A 20,546-nucleotide genomic window follows, 5' to 3' on the forward strand; every position below is an offset into this window, starting at 1 on the left:
ACCAATACTCACAGAATACCTCAAAACCCTACAGACCGTGGGGTGCGGAATTAGCCTACTAATTTAGAGCATGCCAATTTCTAGTGAATTTAGTGCTCCATTAAGAAGAAATTAAACGAGACAATAGATCGGATGGAAATGTAGGAATGTTAAATGGAGGTCGCTATAAACGTAATATAAACAAACTTGAATTTGTTTAATCTGTACAATGAGTTCTTGTAAACACTTCCATATACCTGCAGTCCGTCTCAGTCAAAACATTAATTTATTAATGTGTAAAGATATATTTCTCGAACTTTGTCGCGTGTTACTAGATCTCAGAGTTTATACCAAAATTATTGAAGACTGTTTTATATATAGATTAATTTAAGTTGTGTGATAATTATATATTATATTTAATTAGTTTATTGATGATAGTGTAAACGTTTTGGGACCAAAAACGAAGCTTTAATCAAAGCGTGTACCTACTTGAAGAAAAATATTCTTTTTTATTTTTTTACGTTTAAAATACGCAACGTTATCGTAAATATAATATGTAAAATGTACTTAAATCGATAAATATTTTAGTACGCATCACCTCAAATGTCCAAAAATATAATAAATATAACGCCTTATTTATACGAATAACTTCCTTTAACAAACAAACTACAAATATTTGAAGGAACATGATAAAGTTTGTTCGGGAGTTTGAACTTCATTTTAACTGTAAGAAGCTTGGTTGTGATATGTTAAGTTGTGAGTCACATATTTATGTTAACTTTTCGTGTAGAAAACTTTTTAGTATAGTATCCATAGAAAAATATTTAGTATAGTATCCATACGATACGTTTGTACATAATACGTGTATAAATTATAATGTATATATTTGAAAACGATTGAGAAATAAATTATTTTTACAATTTCAACTTTGTTTCATTGATAATTTGGAATAATGTTGAATATATAACTACAATTTACTTGTTTGTGTATCTTTACTTATATATTTTTATAATAGTAAAAATATTCAAACGCCGCAAGGCAAAATAACTAAAAATATATAATTTAATTATTAGTTTCGTCTATGAGAGGAGAGTTAAGTGACGAGAGACGAGATCTTAAAATAATATCAGCGAAGTGAGAGTTGGACACGTGCCATTAAGAGTTCCGTACAAAGACTCGTAAGTAAGCTAAAGGCCAACTGTGAAAAAATTGGTCACCCATCCAATTTATGACTCTACCAACCGTTGCTTAAACTATATTTTTTATTGTTTTTTCTTATAATGGCAACAGATATACAAGATCTCTGAATTAGTCAACTGAGAATGTTCATGAGATACAGCCCGGTGATAGACGGACAGACTGACAGACAGATGGACAGTGAAGTCTTAGTTATAGGGTCCCGTTCTACCCTTTGGTTACGAAACCCCAGAAAGACATTGAGATATATGTTGTTGTTACTAGTAAATTAAAAGAATATGTATATGACAACCCATACATAATTCCGTTATCAAAGAAAATGCATAAACAGTCCTACACATTTCTTTAAACACATCCCGTCTGTAATGAACAGACGACGACTTTACGTTCATCAGACATAGCATTGGAATTCCTGACTTTACTACGGATGAGTAGTCGCGGTGCTCACACCACCGAAGGCAGGCACAGGTGCTGGCCGATTGACCCCGCCAGATGTGGACATCGTCCCACTACACTGCTCCTGGGATATACTTACCCTTACGATTCTCACACCCGTCCCGCTCTTGCACGCGGCAGTGCTATCTCCGTCCCCCTCTTCACTTCCGTAGGAACTTGGGGTGCAAAAACGACACTTTTTCTGCGATCGTGTGCGTGCGGCGTGTGTGTGTGCTCTTTAAATTGATACTTTTTTCCTTCCGTTATTTTTATGAAGGTCATTTTATAGGGTAAACATTACACGAATGAGATTATTATAAATTCTTTAATGTTTACGATTCATATGTATACTCTTATTAAAATGGAATTCGCATATAAATTAGAAAAAATTCTAAATTGCTGGTTTTGTGGTAAGGTAAGATGGTGAAAAACAAAAATATGTATGTTATAATATTTTTTCCTTACTTCGACGAGAGATGGGGGGGACTATTCTTCTGTATTTGGAAGCATTGATAAAACAATGTCTACCGAAAATGAAAAATTATAATTTTTGGTAGACATTGTTTTCGGTACTGTTTGCTTAAAATATCAAATAACTTTTACAAATACTTGTTTATTCATTTAGTTGTATAACGATAAATTATTATATTTAAATGTATTATACATTTCCATTGCAATTATTTATACTCATAAACATCATATAAATAATTTTATTCATCCTCAAACGATACTATTTTAATAATGCTTTTCCCCATACGGATTTAATACACGTCAAAAATTTTTTATATGTTGTTATCAATCTGTATTTACGTCTGTTGTCCTCTTTTCCCATACCAGCGAAATAAAGATTTGCAAATTAGCTTATTATATGAATAGTGAAGACTCAGCGTTTTTACGGGCTAGGGGTGACTGACGTCATCACCTTGTTAGGTTTGACTAGGGTGCGCCGTGACTAGCGATAAATCAGTGCGGAAGTATTAAAGATTTTTTTTTCCACGTCGGCAATGTAGCTGGTTGGTCGCCTGATGGTAAACGCTACCACCGCCCATGAACATTTGGAGAGGCGTTAGGTAGATTGACATTTATAGTACTTTTCCTCACCCTTCCCGGTTTTTTTTATTAAAATATTGTAAATTCCCTTACTCCCATCATCAATCCTTTCCTTATCCTTTACCCCTTAAAAGCGAGCAACGCATTTGCAGCGACCCCACCTCTAGAAATTTTCATAGGCACTTACCATCGCGCGTACCACCAGCTCAATTGCATTGTTTATACTTCAATAGATTAAGATATGAAGATGAAAAAATTGACATGTCGTTACCTTGTCGTGTTTGCTGCAACAACTCGAAACTCGATTATTTTACTTATCCTACTAATCCTATCCTACTAATATTATAAATGCGAAAGTTTGTAAGGATGTGTGTGTGTTTGTTGCTCTTTCACGCAAAATGTACTGAACCGATTGCAATAAAATTTGGTACGTAGACAGCTGGACAACTGGAATAACATATAGGCAACTTTTTATCCCGATATTCTAACGGGATGCGGACTTACGCGGGTGAAACCGCGGGGCGCAGCCAGTTTGGTATAAAATATACCTGATTACCTTTTAATACCATGGCCCGTAGCATTTCACTCCAATTGACCAAGGATGCCTGGAATAGAACGCTCCAACATAACAACTTAGATATACATAACACCACCGTTTATACCTTTCTCTTCCTCTCTCTTCCTTATCTCCATATCTAAGAAGCTTTTTTTATTTATTCTTTCATTTATAAGATATTTTTATATGTAGATGTTTGTAGTTGAAATAGCGAAAAACCAGTCTTCACTTTAAATACGAAAAGAGAACCGTTCTTTGTAATATCTGCATCAATTAGTCGGTACTTTCAATAACTTATTGCAGTTAATACTCATACAGGTTTCAGTAACAAAGAAAACCTGTTGCCAATATTGTTCCCGCCGACGTCGATGGTGTTTTGTTGATTTGACCAGAGATCATTACGTAGGTATTTAGAGCTTAGACCGGTTCTAAACTTGTTTGCGGATAATAATCAGCTTTTGGACATCTTTGTAATACATAATAGAGCTACGTTTTTACAATATTTTAATAAAAGTAGCTTTTGGTATTATTTTTATATTTGTGGGTTTCGTAGTTCACTTGCTTATTGCTAACTGATGAAGGCATCTGGCCTGGCTACTGATATAATAAACGGAAATATTACAAATATGTAAAACTTAAAACGGTTAAGGAAAACATCGTGAGGAAACCGGCATGTCAAAGTTCGACATGCGACATCTGCCAACCCGCACTTGGTCAGCGTGGTGGATTATGGCCTGAACCCTCGTAGAAGGTCTGTGACCCAGCAGTGGGAACATATATGGGCTGGTGATGATATTATAGAAATTTTATAATAAAAATTACAAAAATAAATTAGAACATTTGACAAAGCAAAGTTATCGCAAGTTTACTTAGGTTAAGCCGGCCGCCCCGCTGCGCCCTGGTTGACTCGAGATAAAATATAACATTCTCAACAAAATACTCGGTAATGGTAAAGCTTTCTAATGGTAAAAGTTTTTTTTTCTGTAACAATTAAAAAACCATTTTTTTCTCTATTGAAGAGTAGTTTTATATAATCATCAAATTCCCTAGTGCCTATTATAGCCAAGTGACTAGACTCTAGTTATTAGATAATAAACACATTTTTACGTCTTGTCTCTTGTGACGCAACTGCGTAGGCAATCTTACGCAACTGTTATTGATCAAATCCTATATTAAACAAAGTCGAATAATAATTATTATCATAAATTTTATTTTGTTGAATTAAAATTTATGAAGTTAGGGAACAGGAAAATAAAAAAAAAACCGAAATTGATATAAATATGTTTATTCATAATGTATTAAAAGTAACTTATAACTAAAATTGAGATCATTGCACATAAAGTACATTCATTGTGATTATATTCCTTATAATTAAGAAATGGTATCACAATAACTTTGGTACATATAAAATGTTTTGTATTCCAGTTCATTGTTATTTTCATTATGTGGGAATTAAACAGGCTCTTCATAAGAAACAAATTACAAACCGCAGTCATTATTATCATTTAGATATTTTACAATATGCATACATTTTTAACTCGTAGTGTCTCCATTTTATATGAAACCATGCGAGTGAAAAATATAGGCTAGGTCCATTATTATAACCTAACTGTATTACAATGATCGATCAAATTGTCCGATCTATAGCTAGAATAAGAATTCGTTCATAAATATGATAATTTCATAAATTCATTTCACACATCGTGTAATATATTATTATTTAAGTAATATAATGCAACAACTATTTCATTTTGAATCATATTTTCAATTATTGCAGTTATGATTGCATGTATAACTTACGCACATTCATGGCCATTTTGAAATATTTTTTTCATATATTTCTTGTGTACGCACCTATAACATAAGTCAGAATTTCATGTGTAAACTTCAGAGCTTATAAGATATATTTACAATATTTTCCACATAAAATAATTTCGTTTTCAAGTTGCCGTTGCGATCATTTATTTGTTATTCCGTATTTCATCCTCATTCGAGCATTCATGAATAGCTATTGAATCAAATAAATTGATAATTTTATTACGCATTTACTTGGCTAACGATGGGTTTCAAATATTTTTCCATATTATTGACGTTATCTAACATTGAGTGGATAAGTTTGTTACGTTGTCCAAAAAATAGTGAAATATATTCGTGTATTGAAATTTCAAAGTTGCAGTCTTCAGTTTCGATTAATTATAATATTTTATTTAGTACATTTGCGTACTGTAGGCTAATTGGACACCCCGACACACAACGGGAACGTGATGTCTCACATTCCATTCAAAACCGCATTATTAATTTCGTATATATTTCCTGTAATACTTTAATAATTAGCTTAAGCTAAAACAATACACAGGGAGTCACGTAACTAAATTCCAGTGATATAATCATTGAGTACAATTAATTGGGAAATAACGTAGTCCATGGCGCAGCATGATATTTTTGAACGCTTTATCAATTAAATGTAAGTCTAACTGGAATTATTCATACTCACAGCTCCCGCACAGAGATTCATAAGGTGCTGACTAATTCGATGCTTTCGTTGATCATGTTTTGTGTGCTCTCGTCTTCACTGTCCAGGTCGTAATCGAGAAGCGTGTACTCCGTGTGTATGCTTGAACTGTCCTCTGAATCGTTGACGTTCAAATAGGTGGGTGTGGCGTACATTACCGGCCTGGTTTGAACTGGGCTGTTTTGTATAGAGTCGTACGCGGAGTCGGAATGCGAGACCGATCTGCCGTAACTGCGGAGGCTCTCTTGGTGGCTGCTATAGCTGTGGTAGCCGCTGTAGAAGGACCTGGTGTCGTCGGTGGCGAGGGTGGGAGGGAGGGAGGTGCGGTAGCAGATGTTGACGTCAATGTCGGTGCGACCGTCGACGGTTCCGTTGCAAGATTGGGAAGCAGTCGAGTCCGGTGATACGCGGTTTCGCGCCTTTTTGTTCTTGCTTTTGAATAGTTTGAAGGCCTGTAACAAGAGAAAAATATACGTTAATAAAATAGAACACGCCATAGATTATAGAATGACGTTTTTCCAATTGTTTTGGATGATTTTAAATCAAACTAACGCAAATAGTATGAAAGCTTGCGTATACACGTACTCGCCAGCAATTTAATTTCGTTTTGCGAAACGATTAATAGGAATTAAGTCCACATTAAAATGCATGCTTTGAAAAATATGTTGATTATGCGTTTAACTGCATTTGTACTTGTTAATGGTGTTCATTATTATTTACCCTTAAATATAAAACAGACGAACACCTTTTTTGAGAAATATAAATTCTTTTCCTATTACATTCAGACACAGAAAATAAAAATAAAATATTGAAAAGCGAAAAGTCTATTTGTATATGTGTTAAAATAACATCTAAATAACTCGTGACATAAATTAATTAAGATATTTCTATAAATACAAAATCATTCACCAATACCATAGCCAATAAATAATAATAAACATGATTAAATATAAAGTAAGCATAGAATATAAACGAAGCAATATATTTGTAAACAGTTAATTAGGCTATCTGGAGGGCTTGAATTAATTGTATCTAGTACCAACTATTTAACTACGGATAATATTTACGATAACGAGATTTAAATGACAACAATCTAATTCTCACTTTGCATTGGCGTAGTTTTGTAATAAATATAAATAAAAACGTATAGAAATCACACAAACATTTCAATTGTATAGCACATTGGATAGTTTTTTTATTTATTTATTAGGTTTAGACACCAGACTAAAAGCGATGCGAAGACTTAATACTAATCAGGCTTAGTTGATAATAGAATGATAATCAGATGATTATTTTAAAATAAAGAAAAGCTATCGTAATTTAATTTAACGAACATAATCATTGTCAAAAATTTTACAACCAATCAAGCCACACATGCAAGGACAATTGCTGCGCAAAATGTGATAAATAAATTTCGTTCAAAGCATTATAGAAATTTTATTTAAAATTCATAATCTCCTCGTAGTTCGTACTGCGCATATTATGTAAAGTGATATGTAATTCGATCTATACTAAACTCTATATATATGTAATCGAGTGGTGATAAAACCCATCCGGTCGATGTATCACTAGCCGTGTAATAATGACATAATGTGTCTGTTAGGATTACATTAAATCCCTCTGAAGTCCATTATAGTGAGTGACCCAGATGATTGACCTAATACTGTTTATACGAACGACGCGGGTTTGAATCCCGCATTACTATTATGTTTTTCTATTTTTTCGCTGTTAATAACGTAAGTATAATCGATTCAATATGTCCCTGCTTATTTTATAAATGCGAAAAGGTTTATGCAAGTAAACATAAAGTGATAGGAAGGGATGTTTATGGCACGAAGCAAAGTATAGTATATAGTATTAACAAAACCGCGGAAAGATGTAAAAAAACAAGGAAATTCAAGCCAAAGCCCAACCTAAATCAAAACAGACAGAAAAGGAAACAACTTCATAACTTTCTTCAATTATTAAGGTTAAGTACACGTAAACAAATATATATAACGAATCAGTTTAAAATAGATCTTACTAAATAAGGATATAAATAGATTGTTGATGAATAATAATTATTACTGTATGTAGATGAAACGAGATTATATAATCGCAGAATCACTATTAGTCAATGCTTAATTAGCATACGACCTAATAAGGATCCCTAGATGTGATGGATGAATACTACTTTCGAGTTTCTAGTAATTAAAATAGAAATCTTGATCTATTCAATATTAATGCTGCACAAGATGGAAACCTGAAATTTCCCCTTTAGTTAACATTAAAAAGATTTATTTTTTATTTAATTACACCTCCGTTCTTTTTCTCTTTCCTCCCTGATAGGAACCATAATATTTAAAACGTATTTATTTTATATGCCGATCCTTTTACTAATAAACTTTTTTTATATTATGTACTTTTCAATTCTTAAATGAAATAGAAGTGAGACCAGTCATAGAGGCAACCATAGAATAAAAATTCTATGCGTATTCTAAATTCAAATACATTCACAATATTGAGGAATATACAAGAAAATAAAAAGGAATTAGAATTAAATTACTATATATACATTACTATTATATTACTAATTACATATACATTATTTATATTTATAAGGTACATTAATAATTCGCATTAGCTTGTTGCAATATTTCGTATAACCATAAATCATTAATTATTTTATTAAATTCACTAATAATTTACGTGTTTATGAGATAATGACGTAATTGTGACGTTAATAGAATACCGTTGTTATTTTTTGTAGCATGTCGTGATCGAGCCATAAAATAGGAATTTATGAGGAAACATGTCAAAATGATATGCAGATCAGCATCTTACGTAGAATATTTGTTATTTATGTGCTGGACTTTCCCGGTAATATGGTATTATTGATAAAGATAATAACTAATGAATTTTTAAATTCAATGCTATATTTTCAAACAGTTTACTTTTTAAAACATCTTTTTAAACCAAAGGTATTATGGAAAAATAATGAATGTTTACTACTTTGTTTGTTAGAGAAGATGTGTTTTACAAAATTAACATTTTATATGAAGTACATTTATATTATTTGACAGATTCAATCTGGAACATTCTATTCAATAATTTCAATGACTATCCTTTGACCTATAATTTCTCGGAAATCGATCTATATTCACCATATACATATTTTTAACGCATTTTAGGGTTAATTTTGTGTAAAAATCAATGGTTTAACAGATATAAAATACGATATTTATTTTCTTTATTTTTCTCGACGTTTCCCGGAATTCTTCAGAAAACCTAACGATATTTGTGTCAGACCTTTGAGAGAAAGTCTGCTTGTCCGTTTGTTCCTCATTTTTAGAATTAAAAACGCATGCTTGGAATAGCGTATGAGACTGGGCAGCACAGCATTTTTTATTCCTAATTTTTATATTTAGATGATTCTCAAAAGAGGTTAAATCGGGGTCTACTTGAATGAATAAATGTTTGAATGTGACACTAGCAGAGATAATAGAACTGCGGTTGAATGCACAACCCGATTTCATTTCCTCTGATTTACTATCGATTTTATCGCCAGCTGTAAAACATTAAATTAATAATGTATTGTTCGCAATTAATTAATGAAGTAATTGACACGAGGTTATAGCGTCGAAGATGACCCTTGCAACAAGCGTCACATTTTGGATTTTAAAGTGTTTGTGTGCCTAAATGTACTCTTATTTTGTTCCCTATATAAAACATATCTTCAAAACGATTGTCCGAACAGTCAAATTTCATTTTAACGTCCGCCATTTTCTTTTTTGCGATTCGATGTTGTACAAAAAACGTAATTATTGAAAATATGTATGTAATATGTAATAGGATTTAAAATGTTTGAAAGAAAAAAAAAATCAATCGGTTAACAATTCTTAGGAGCACTAACATCTTCACAATTCACATTTCTATCTATAATAGGGCTGCAAAGGCCAAAAAACTGTTAAAAACATGTAAAATACTGTTTAGTTATTTTTGTAAACTAACAATTATAACAGAACTTCGTGGCTAAAACGCTGTTCTAACAATATTATGATCTCACAAATCTAATTAAAGAAGATAATTGTTGTCGTGAACATAAACAAATAACTACATTAATTTCAACGCGTCAATAGGTTGTTGTAATGTTTGCAAAACTAGCGCGCGCCTGCGATTTCGTTCGCGGTAAATGGTGACGTTTTGGACAGACATGCAGACAGAGGAATAAAAATAAATATTTATATTTATTATTGCTAGATATTATAGCTATAGGGATTAAATTAAAAGCTTCTTTACGCTATATACTTTATAATGCAGACATTTCAAATTACGTTTTTATTTTGTATATTAAAATGGAAATGTTTATGCTTTAAGCACTTCGCATCTAGTTCAGACTAAGTCGGTCACAATGCAATCGAAGCCGAGCCGCTGTTGAGGTCAGCCATTATATAATTTATAGACTAACCGACCACTTCTCAATGAGTTCAAACACCTTTACACAACTATTATTGTATTAAATTCAATTGACGACTTTAGGTGCTATCAAGGCCTTTCAACGAACACATTCGTAGAACCCAGTTTAGACTTCGGTCTACAAAGAAATAGTGTTAACGAAATATCTATTTAAAACGACAGTGGAATGTAGGTCTACTGTCCCATGTGCGAGTATATGCTATCCACTAATACGATAAAACAAGACAGGATTACACTACTAAATAACGCAAAATTAATATTACCTAGTTACTAGCTTTTTGTTCAAGATGTTAAACCGTTCTTTCATTTTGAAATCCTTGGTTATTTTATAAGACTCCTATTGCTTATTTTATAAGATGAAAAATACGAAATACTAAGTAAAATCCATCAATATATTCCTCGAATATTCTCTAGTCTACAGAACAGACAAATTAGATTACGATTGATATGACGGACGAAATCAAATGAAAAGCTTGAGTATCGTCATCCTGTTATCAATTATATTACAAGAAATATAAAGGCTATAAAAACGAATATCTTGAATTGAATGATTTGTACGTCTTTAATTTTGAGAAAAATTTATTCGTCAGTGAAAATAAACAGTGAAGTTTTCTTTGTTTTGCTTACAATGAACTCTTATATGTATTATGTATATCCCTTGAGGCACCTTTGCGTTGAATAAAGTAAAAATATGGCTTTTAGGTGTGACGTGTGCAGTGAATTACGTCAGACTAGGACTAATACGTAAATGTTTATGCTAGACTATATTACTTCAATACTAAATTAATATTTTATTCAGTATGCGTAAGTTTTAACCGTATGTAGGAGGCGCGTGTTATAATATTCTAATATAAATAAATATTATGCAATGATGTTAATATTGAAAACAATATTGCAAAAACGTTTGTTTGTTATCAAGTTGCGAAACGAGAGTTCATATGGTTTACATACTGCTTCATTCGAATCGGGTTTATTGGTCTTAGTTATTTCTATTAAGTATCTATAAAGCAAAAAAAGGTAAACTTTCATTTCATAAACATATTCGCTTTTATACTCGTGTGTAAAGTAGTACAATTTATAAAGTTCTAAGTATGTGTAACCGATACGTAATTAATAAAATTCGATTAGGTCGTACAATCGCGTATAAGTTTCCCGCCAAAAATTTAAAATGTAATGTACATTTTTTGAACGGTTTTCGTTAAATCTTTATTGACTGATAACGTTAAAATAATGAACATTTATGTTGAGAGTTCAAAAGTTTATATTATGTACAGCCTACATTATTTAGTATCCAATAAAGTACATATTATTTTAAGGGTAATATTATCTTATCAGCTTCAATTGAAACTTATATATTAATAACAACTCCTTGACATACTTCTGCCATAAAATTTTATAAAGGCATAAGTTGCATCAGTATTCCTTAGTGTCTCACCTCGTATATAAAAACCCTTACGAAGTTGTCAGATCGTATTTTATGTGACAATATTTAATTCTGTACCCTTGACCTTAGTCTCGCTATTCTGTACAAAGTCAAAGTTCAAATGGCATTCATAAAAATCTGGAACCATTTTATTGCTCCATCTATACTTATTTCGTTTAAATAAATGTCAGATTCGAATGGTTACTGCGGTATATAAAAAATTGAGAAAGCAGTTATTTCTATTGATCAAAATCGCTAAAAACATCTAATATATTAAAAAATAGTTGTTGACAGGGAACTTATCAAATTGGAAGAACATCTTCTATACCAGTTAACAAAAAATAGTACCCATTCGGTATCAAATCATCGTTATTACTTATCAGTATAAGCCGGGCTCTCCTAAGCTCGCTACCAAGTACGATCATTGGCTGCATACTTATACATATATACCTATATATATACATATATACAGTAATACATTGAGCCCCTTTCGGGCCTCACTTTGTGTACACGAATCTGGTCTCCTTCCTGCCAAATTACCATCACAATACTCGAGATAATCTAGTTATATTCAGCGAAATATCCGACAGACCATTCAGAATCTATAATGTGTCTACTTGCCGTACAATTTTAAAAATGCAAAGATCTGTTATTATCAATAATTCATTCTTTTTATATGTAACAATATTAAAAACTACAGCAATACTCGAAAAATTTTAAGTTTAATGTTTCGGAGATCAGACATGTCTACTTGGTTGGATACCAATCGAGTATATAAACGCTATGTGTGGAAATAATAATACGAATAAACAAATATTTTCGCGTACGCAGGCACGTGGATCGTTTACCGGAGAATTATGTTATCAAAATTTAAAACCCACGAATTTCAACATCACAGCAGAGCGACTTGCCTTATCAAAGACATAGACAGGAAGATTATTCTGTGACTACAAAACTTATAATACATGTTACTATGCAAATGTTTCGCTGAACGTTAGTAAATTGCGTTTATCAAACAAACAGAATGTCATTGATAACGGCGTTGTGCCTATTCTTGTGATTTACGCTCCGTTCGCAGTTAGGCACACTGGCGGCAAACACACAATAATTATATTATAATATTCAATACACATATACATTATGTTCTAAGAAATTCCATTTGATTTTAACCGACGAAAATTGTTACACGAATTCTTGGTCTTACTGATAAAATCAAGTGTTCGGTTCCAAGAATGGTATGGTGTACCACAACAAAATGCCTGATTCAGACAGAATTTGGTCTAGATATGGATTACCGTCTAAATTAGCACGTAAGATTTATCAGGATATAAAGCAATACATAGCGAATAAAATGGTGGGTTGAAAGTACTATCTACTACTGTAAAATATAGAATACTAGCTGCGCCCCGCGGTTTCACCCCCATAAGTCCATATCCCTTAGGAATATCGGGATAAAAGTTGCCTATATGTTATTGCAGTTGTCCAGCTATCTACGTATCAAATGTCATTACAATCGGTTCAGTAGTTTATGCGTGAAAGAATAACAAACACACACACATCCTTCCAAACTTTCGCATTTATAATATTAGTAGGATATGATAGTAGGACTAAGATAGAATTGGAAAAGATCATTATCATGAAAGTTCATCTTCACAGTTCCAAACAGTTAAATAATAAATCACCACAAAGCGTCCGCAAGGTGAAACATGGGGATCGAGAGTGGGCCGAGCCAAAACGATTTTGAAAACAATTGGGAAAACCAGGTCGCAGTATATTTAGCTGATCCAATTAAATGGAAATAGATACTGCGCTTTAACCAGATAATATCTGGATATCGATAACATCGTAATTAAACTATTATTAAAAAACATAGCCTACGTTACTGGATTACTTTCGTTATTTTTACTTATCCCTACTAATCCCTACTAGTCCCTACTAGTCCCTACTAGTCCCTACTAATATTATAAATGCGAAAGTAACTCTGTCTGTCTGTCTGTCTGTTACGCTTTCACGCCTAAACCACTGATTCGATTTTGATAAAATTTGGTATGAAGATAGAACTGAACTTGGGAAAGGACATAGGATACTTTTTATCGCGAAAAAAGGGTAGAAAGGGTTGAAAGAGGGGATGAAAGTTTGTATGAAAGTTCGTTATTGTCAAACCGATTTTTTATGACTTGGTATGAAGATGGAGCTAAACGTGGGAAAGAACAAACCATACTTTTTAATGCGAAGAAAATACTCCTTACCATGTCGCGCGATATAAGCGAATTCTACGCGGGCGAAGCCGCGGGCGAAAAGCTAGTGTTAAAATAAATAAAGAAAACTGTCCAATGGTTCTCGAGTAAAATCGTTACAAACAAGCAGTAAAAACCTTAAAGAATCATACTTTGCGTTTTACAATCTTAGTTTAAGATGTAGGTAAAGATGATTTAAAACAGATGGCTGTTGCACCACCCTTTCTATGACCTTTATTGAAAGTATGATCAAAGGATCTGAATTCCCCGTTCAGATTTGAAGTTAACAAGCGAGTGTTCTTTTTTAACTAATATTTTAAATGCGAAAGTTTGTACGGATGTGTGTGTCTGTTGCTCTTTTAATAACTACTGAACCTGACTGATTGCAGTGAAATTTGGTACGTAGACAGCTGGACAAATGGAATAACATATAGGCGACTTTTTATCCCGATATTCCTACGGGATACAGACTTACGCGAGTGAAACCGCAGAGCGCAGCTAGTTTGTTATAAAAGCGAGGCCTTATATTATTGGCACCTCTTTATTGCACATGATAGGGAATTATCTAAGTACTTTTCGTTATATAATCTATACCATAAAGCAAATTGGAGTATCCTTTTTCAATATTAAAATAACCACTTTTTACTAAATGCACATAAGTAGTATAAATTATTGCAACCGCGGGTCGTAAATAGAATCGCGGGTCGCTGGAGAGCCCGGGCAGGGAATCGAGAGAGCTGGAAGAAAATACTGGACCAGGCCAAGGCCCACTCGCGACTGTAGAGCCTCAGATGATGATGGCATAAGTAGTATAAATTATTGCAACCGCGGGTCGTAAACAGTGTAAACATGTTTTACTGCACATAATTTAATAATTATATGGAAATTTGAAAGATTAGATTAACTACGATCGCAATTAGGTGACTCTATAAATGATTTGTCTAAAGCATTCAAATCGCATTTTAGTTACCATGGTTACCGTGTGACCAATGAAAATTATATTTGCCTTTACTTATTTATTGCGTTAACCTGTACATTAATATGCGTTCTCGTCTTTTTCGCTCGAGAATGGGGGAAGGCTGACCGGTTCGGACGCCGAAAGTTATTGACATCCAGCGGGCGAGTTAAACATATTTGAAAACCTTACTGTCGTCCCTGGTACCAAATGCCCCAAACTCTAAAATGGGACCGAGTGACGACAATTCTCTATCAAGCACTGAAAGAATCACGCCAGTCGGTTGAAAATCCAAGGAGTTATCGACGAACAAAGCGGAAACCCGTTATTTTCCTTATCCTTCCCAGTCCACTCCTTCCTCGTTAATCCTTTCCTTATTCCTTAACCCATTAAAGCGGGCACCGAATCCGCAGAGCACTACCTTTGCGAATGTTTAAGGGCGATGGAGATCGCTTACTATCTCACCAGATCAGTTGCCCACTCTGACATAAAAGAGCCAAAACAAATAAATTAGAATAGACAACCTCCGCTTTTGCGAAAGTCGGTTGAAAAGTATAAAGTAAAATAGGAAATAACAAATTCCCACTTGGTGAACAGAGTTCCGCTAAACATTTGGTGAATGTTGTATATATGTTTGATGACGTCAATGAGTGGTGATATCTAATGGATACCATCACACCGATTCAGTGATTTCATTTATTATACACATGCGTGCGACTAAACAGAGTCAGACAGACAGATATTAAAAAAAAATCGACATTTAAAATAACGCATTTTAAAAAAAGTTCTACAATTTTGTACTTGTAAGTACACAAATAAACACTTTATTCACAAGCGAAACGAAATTATATAATAGAAAATTAAAATTTCATAAATTTTTCCTTTCAAATTCCCAATCTCGCCAATATCGACGAATAGGTACTTCTCAGAATAATTTGATTAAACGTTTGTTATCTTAAGCAATAAGGTTTCAATATAATTATTTGTTAGAATGTTAAGAAATAAATTAATATTGAATTTATACATAATTTAATGAAATATTACGTAACGAAGATAAATACCTACTATCAAAATCAAAAACATGGAGGCTTTACTCTTGAGCGGTATATCCTCAAAACTTTTTCAATCCCAATGAATCCTACATTCATAATACGCCAGCCGCAAAAACTTTACAAATAAATCGACGCAAATCAAACAAAATATCTCGCAAACGAGACGCGGAGCTTACCAAACAACTTTCTCGAGTCCATTTATAACTTTCTTTCGTAAAATATTCATAAGCTGCTAACACAATTATGTAATATAAAATATAGACAATTAAATATGCGTTTAATGTATGGGGTTAATTGGAGGTTAACATTCTTTTAAATTTAAGAATAAAAAGTTTAAATTTCGAATCTCATTGTCATTCCTATTTCAAAATTCGCGGCCGAATGAGCATGGCGGATGAACATTCTCCACAGATATTATATTTATAAATCAAGCTGTCGCGCAGACCCACTTGGCTTACACTACCTAGTCCCTATTCTATCACACTTAGTCCGATGGGATAGATTATTTGACACTATTCGAGAGATCAGGTTCACCTACAGTAGCACGTGCTCTGTGACCTTGTGCTTCTCAATGTCCAACCTAGTCATATCATTCGATTTTTATAACATTATAATAATGTCGTTTACAAGCCTAAATTTACAAAAGAAAACTTTTAGAAATATTAACAATAAATTCACGTTTATTTTAAAAACATTGTGACTTAATATAATATTAAAGCTTTGATTAAACGTAGTACTTAATGGCGTTAAAATTAATATAGGCCAATATGTTTTTGAAGTAAAAATTGCATTATTACCAGAATGCAATCCTGCTACATATGTAATGCAGTAGTTAATCAATATAAGTGAATTGAAATTATCGTATGAACACAAACGCCACCCTCATGTCTATCTTACTACAGAGTTTTTTATGCTAGAGCAGTCAACCGAACAGATTATAAACGACCACCACCGCCCAAAAACATGTATCTCTGCAAATGCGAAATAATAGGGAGGAAATATTAATAATGATATTTGATCAATGTTTGCTCTAAATTTAAATGAATTCGCGTCAATCATTAAAAACACGTCAGTTTCATATCTTGACAAATGAATGTTCAAACTTTCATATCTAAACTAAACACATAGCAAAGGCATTATAAATTCTTTCAAAATTATCCAGCTACTTAAGATACAAACATTTATTTAATATACATTAAATACTATTACAATTTTTGCTTTACTTCAAAACATATTTCGAGAGACTACTACTAGAAACTTAAGTAATAAATCAACTTAAAATTAAAATTAAAAATAATTTGGTGTGTTTCATATAATATTTTCTGAATATTTCATTGGAAGACAACATTAGCATCAAATAGAAAAATGCATTTTAACTATGGCATGCCACAGCATTAAAACTGTGGATTATATCTGGAAAACTGACGCATGTCCATGAATATTGATATAGAAACTTAATAATGATAAAGCAAATCGCCCTAAAATTCGATAGCCAGTTATAACAAATTAAAAAACTATGTAGCGATTTGTTTACAAAACTACTACGCGATTCTACAATCTTATCATTAATTAAATATATTTACGTTACATTATTTGATGTTTGAATCCGAAGAGCCACAAAATATGTCATTGTACAAGCCGCCACCATTTTGTAAACACCCATCATCACTACTATTGGCAGAAAGAGGAACCGAACTTAGAAACCCAATAAGCCAGCAGAACATTTAAATGTTAACTAAATGAACAAATAAAACTCACTTCTGCAGTTCTAATTGAAACTAGCGAAGTTATTATATTAGTGAAAGTATTTTATACATGACTATTTTGTACAACAAATAGCACGGACAACTTAAAATGTTATCCAATTCTAACAGTTATGACTCCTTAGTTATTATGTTTTTATATTAAAACGTAAACTTACATACGCGAGCATTTTAAAGCCAACATAATTTTTGTTTTATAAACAATCTATAAAGAAAATAAGCCGAGCAAACCCAATGTTGTTACGATTTTGTTGGGTTGTAACCGTTTCGTACAGCAAAACACGTGACTGTAACGATATAGTAATGTGAATTATAATTTAAACACTTCCATTATCTTAAAAGGCCTTCATTTAGAGAATGCATAATATGCAATCATAATTAAGAGTATTTGTTTAAGATAAGATGTCCTTATTGCTACTTATAGTCCAAGTTTATTATCTACTTATAAACATAATTTAGGCTCATTTAAATGTATACATTAACTTCATGTTAATTAAGAAAATACTAGATACTCTGAACACACTTTTATGAATGTGTTATAATATTATTGTGTGTAGTTATAATACTATTTACTCTTAATGAAATAAAATTGAGTATAATTAAATAAAGTACATAATTAAAAGTTACGTTAACTAAAATTGGGAACATGTATATTATGTACGTGATATAATTCATAAACAGGAATTATTTTACATGAACTGAAAAAAAGATGGTACACTATATAGCACAATAGCAAAAATTCCAAAACGTGACACCGCTAACCATCCAACACAAATCACATAAGATTCCCATAGAAGATTTGTACAAAAAACAAAAGCTACACACCTGCAGCCACTTCCGCCTGGTTTCTGTCAAAAAATCGGCGAGCACCATCACTAATATTCGTGTCACAAACGTATTAACGTGCGTTCACTCTCACGGTCGGCGAAGGAGTGCGCGCCCCCGCGTCTGCACTGCAATATTCAGTCGACAGTCGATACTCGACACTCGATCGCCGATTTCACGCGAGGGTGTTGGGACTTGGGAGCTTTTGCTTTCGATGCGCTGCGTGGGAAAACGCGGTAAACGAGTGGCCTATAACCCCATTGCTTGCTATTTATACAAGTTTAATTGTTCAATGTCATAATGACGTTGCACGGAAAATATAATGTATGAAGCTCTTCGAACGTTCTTTAGTTTTGTTCTTTCTAGTTGTTAAATTACACGAATGCGAACTTTTTTAAAGTCGTCAACGGTTACGTGTATAAACACGTTTTTGAATATTTTGAACTTTTTTCGCTTCATTCTTCAGTAAGTAATCATCGCAGTTTTATGCCTTATCATTTACTAAAATTTACACCGTTAGAAACTACAACATTGAAATCTTTTTATTATCACAAGTACAATGTATTATATTTTACAAGGCGCAGCCCTGACCCTCTTGATAAAATCTCGACTCTTGATTCCGACTCTGTGACGTTTCCCTCTTAGCACATTATCTCTTGTATCGGGGAATTGGTAACTTAATAATAATATTATATATATACGTTGTAATAATTTATATTGCCATTGCAAACGGCAAAAACACATTTTCGTAAAATATGCAATTAGTAATTATAAAATTATTATTTTTATATAACTATTATTTAATAATCATCATCATCATCATCAGCCCGTATATGTGTACTGCTGGGACACAGGCCTCCTATGAGAGTTCAGGCCATAATCCACCACGCTGGCCAAGTGCAGGTTGGCAGTTGCCACATGTCGTCGAATTTTTTGATTCTTGGACACGATGTTTTCCTTCATCCTTTTGAGCAGTGGTGATGTTACCCACATGTGCAGATAAATTGAAAAATCAATTTATTTCCTACACGCTCGCCAGGTCTCAAAATCCGACATATCGATTTGAAGTCCGAGGTTCTTTACTATTATTTAATATCATAACGTTAAGGAAAAACCTATATCAACTGCCTTTCTCTTAACTAGAGGTAAGAGAATAGCAATTTCTTCAGCACTGCTAAGTATTTAAGACAGTACCTACCAGACATAAAAATATTTTTTTTATGATATTAAAACAATACTCATCATTGATCTCGTAAACATAATATTTTTTATGATTCTCGTAAACTTTATTGAGAATAAAATATCTATAAAATAAATGAAATTTTATGTAAGAAGGTAAACGTAGCCTTCCTCTTACACCTACTCTTTTTTCACATAATAGCGACCGAGCTGGTGGCTTACCTGATGGTAAGCAACCACCACCACCCACGAACATTTGCAGAGATAATGTGTATGTAAATATGTTGCCAGCCTTACGGAGAAGAGGGATAGAGAAAGGATGAAATAAGGAAATAAAGGAATGTGCTGCGAAAGGTGGGTAAAAGGATACGATTTCTGTCATAGCACCTCACATCGCTGTCATATTTAATCAGTGCATAGAATCGGGAACATTTCCAGATGCTTTAAAAATTAGTAAGATTATTCCCATATTTAAATCAGGGTGTAAAAATGATCGATCGAATTATAGACCAGTTTCAATACTTCCGAGTATAAGCAAAATATTTGAAAAATTAATATTAGAACAAATGCTATGCCATTTCAATAAATTTAATATATTGAGTAAGTGTCAGTTCGGTTTCACGAAGGGAAGATCGACTAATGATGCTATTGCGGAATTATTAGCTCGAGTATACAATGCTTGGGAAGATTCAAAAGATGCAATTGGTATCTTTTGCGATCTTTCTAAGGCCTTTGATTGTGTGAATCATAAGACCCTAATAGACAAGCTAGAATTCTACGGAACCAATGGTAAATCGCTTGCTCTTATATCATCGTATTTGTCTAATAGACACCAAAGAGTGAGTATCAGTGGAGCCACTTCTCAGGGTGTCCCGAGTATAATAGGTGTCCCACAGGGTTCAATTCTAGGTCCCTTTTTGTTTTTGTG

At 32.9% G+C, this 20,546-nt stretch overlaps 1 protein-coding gene across 1 annotated transcript; it reads right to left on the reverse strand.

The window, feature by feature from the left end:
* Window positions 1-4,495: 4,495 nt before the first annotated feature.
* On the reverse strand, window positions 4,496-18,668 carry LOC119829420. Its single transcript, XM_038351906.1, has 2 exons — window positions 18,440-18,668; window positions 4,496-6,181 (listed from the first exon to the last, which is right to left on the reverse strand). Exons 1-2 carry the CDS (start codon window positions 18,485-18,487, stop codon window positions 5,729-5,731), a joined length of 501 nt encoding a protein of 166 aa, XP_038207834.1. The 5' UTR covers window positions 18,488-18,668; the 3' UTR covers window positions 4,496-5,728.
* Window positions 18,669-20,546: the final 1,878 nt, after the last annotated feature.

Source organism: Zerene cesonia, chromosome 10 (genome assembly GCF_012273895.1).
Source record: "Zerene cesonia ecotype Mississippi chromosome 10, Zerene_cesonia_1.1, whole genome shotgun sequence".
Taxonomy (NCBI): domain Eukaryota; kingdom Metazoa; phylum Arthropoda; class Insecta; order Lepidoptera; family Pieridae; genus Zerene; species Zerene cesonia.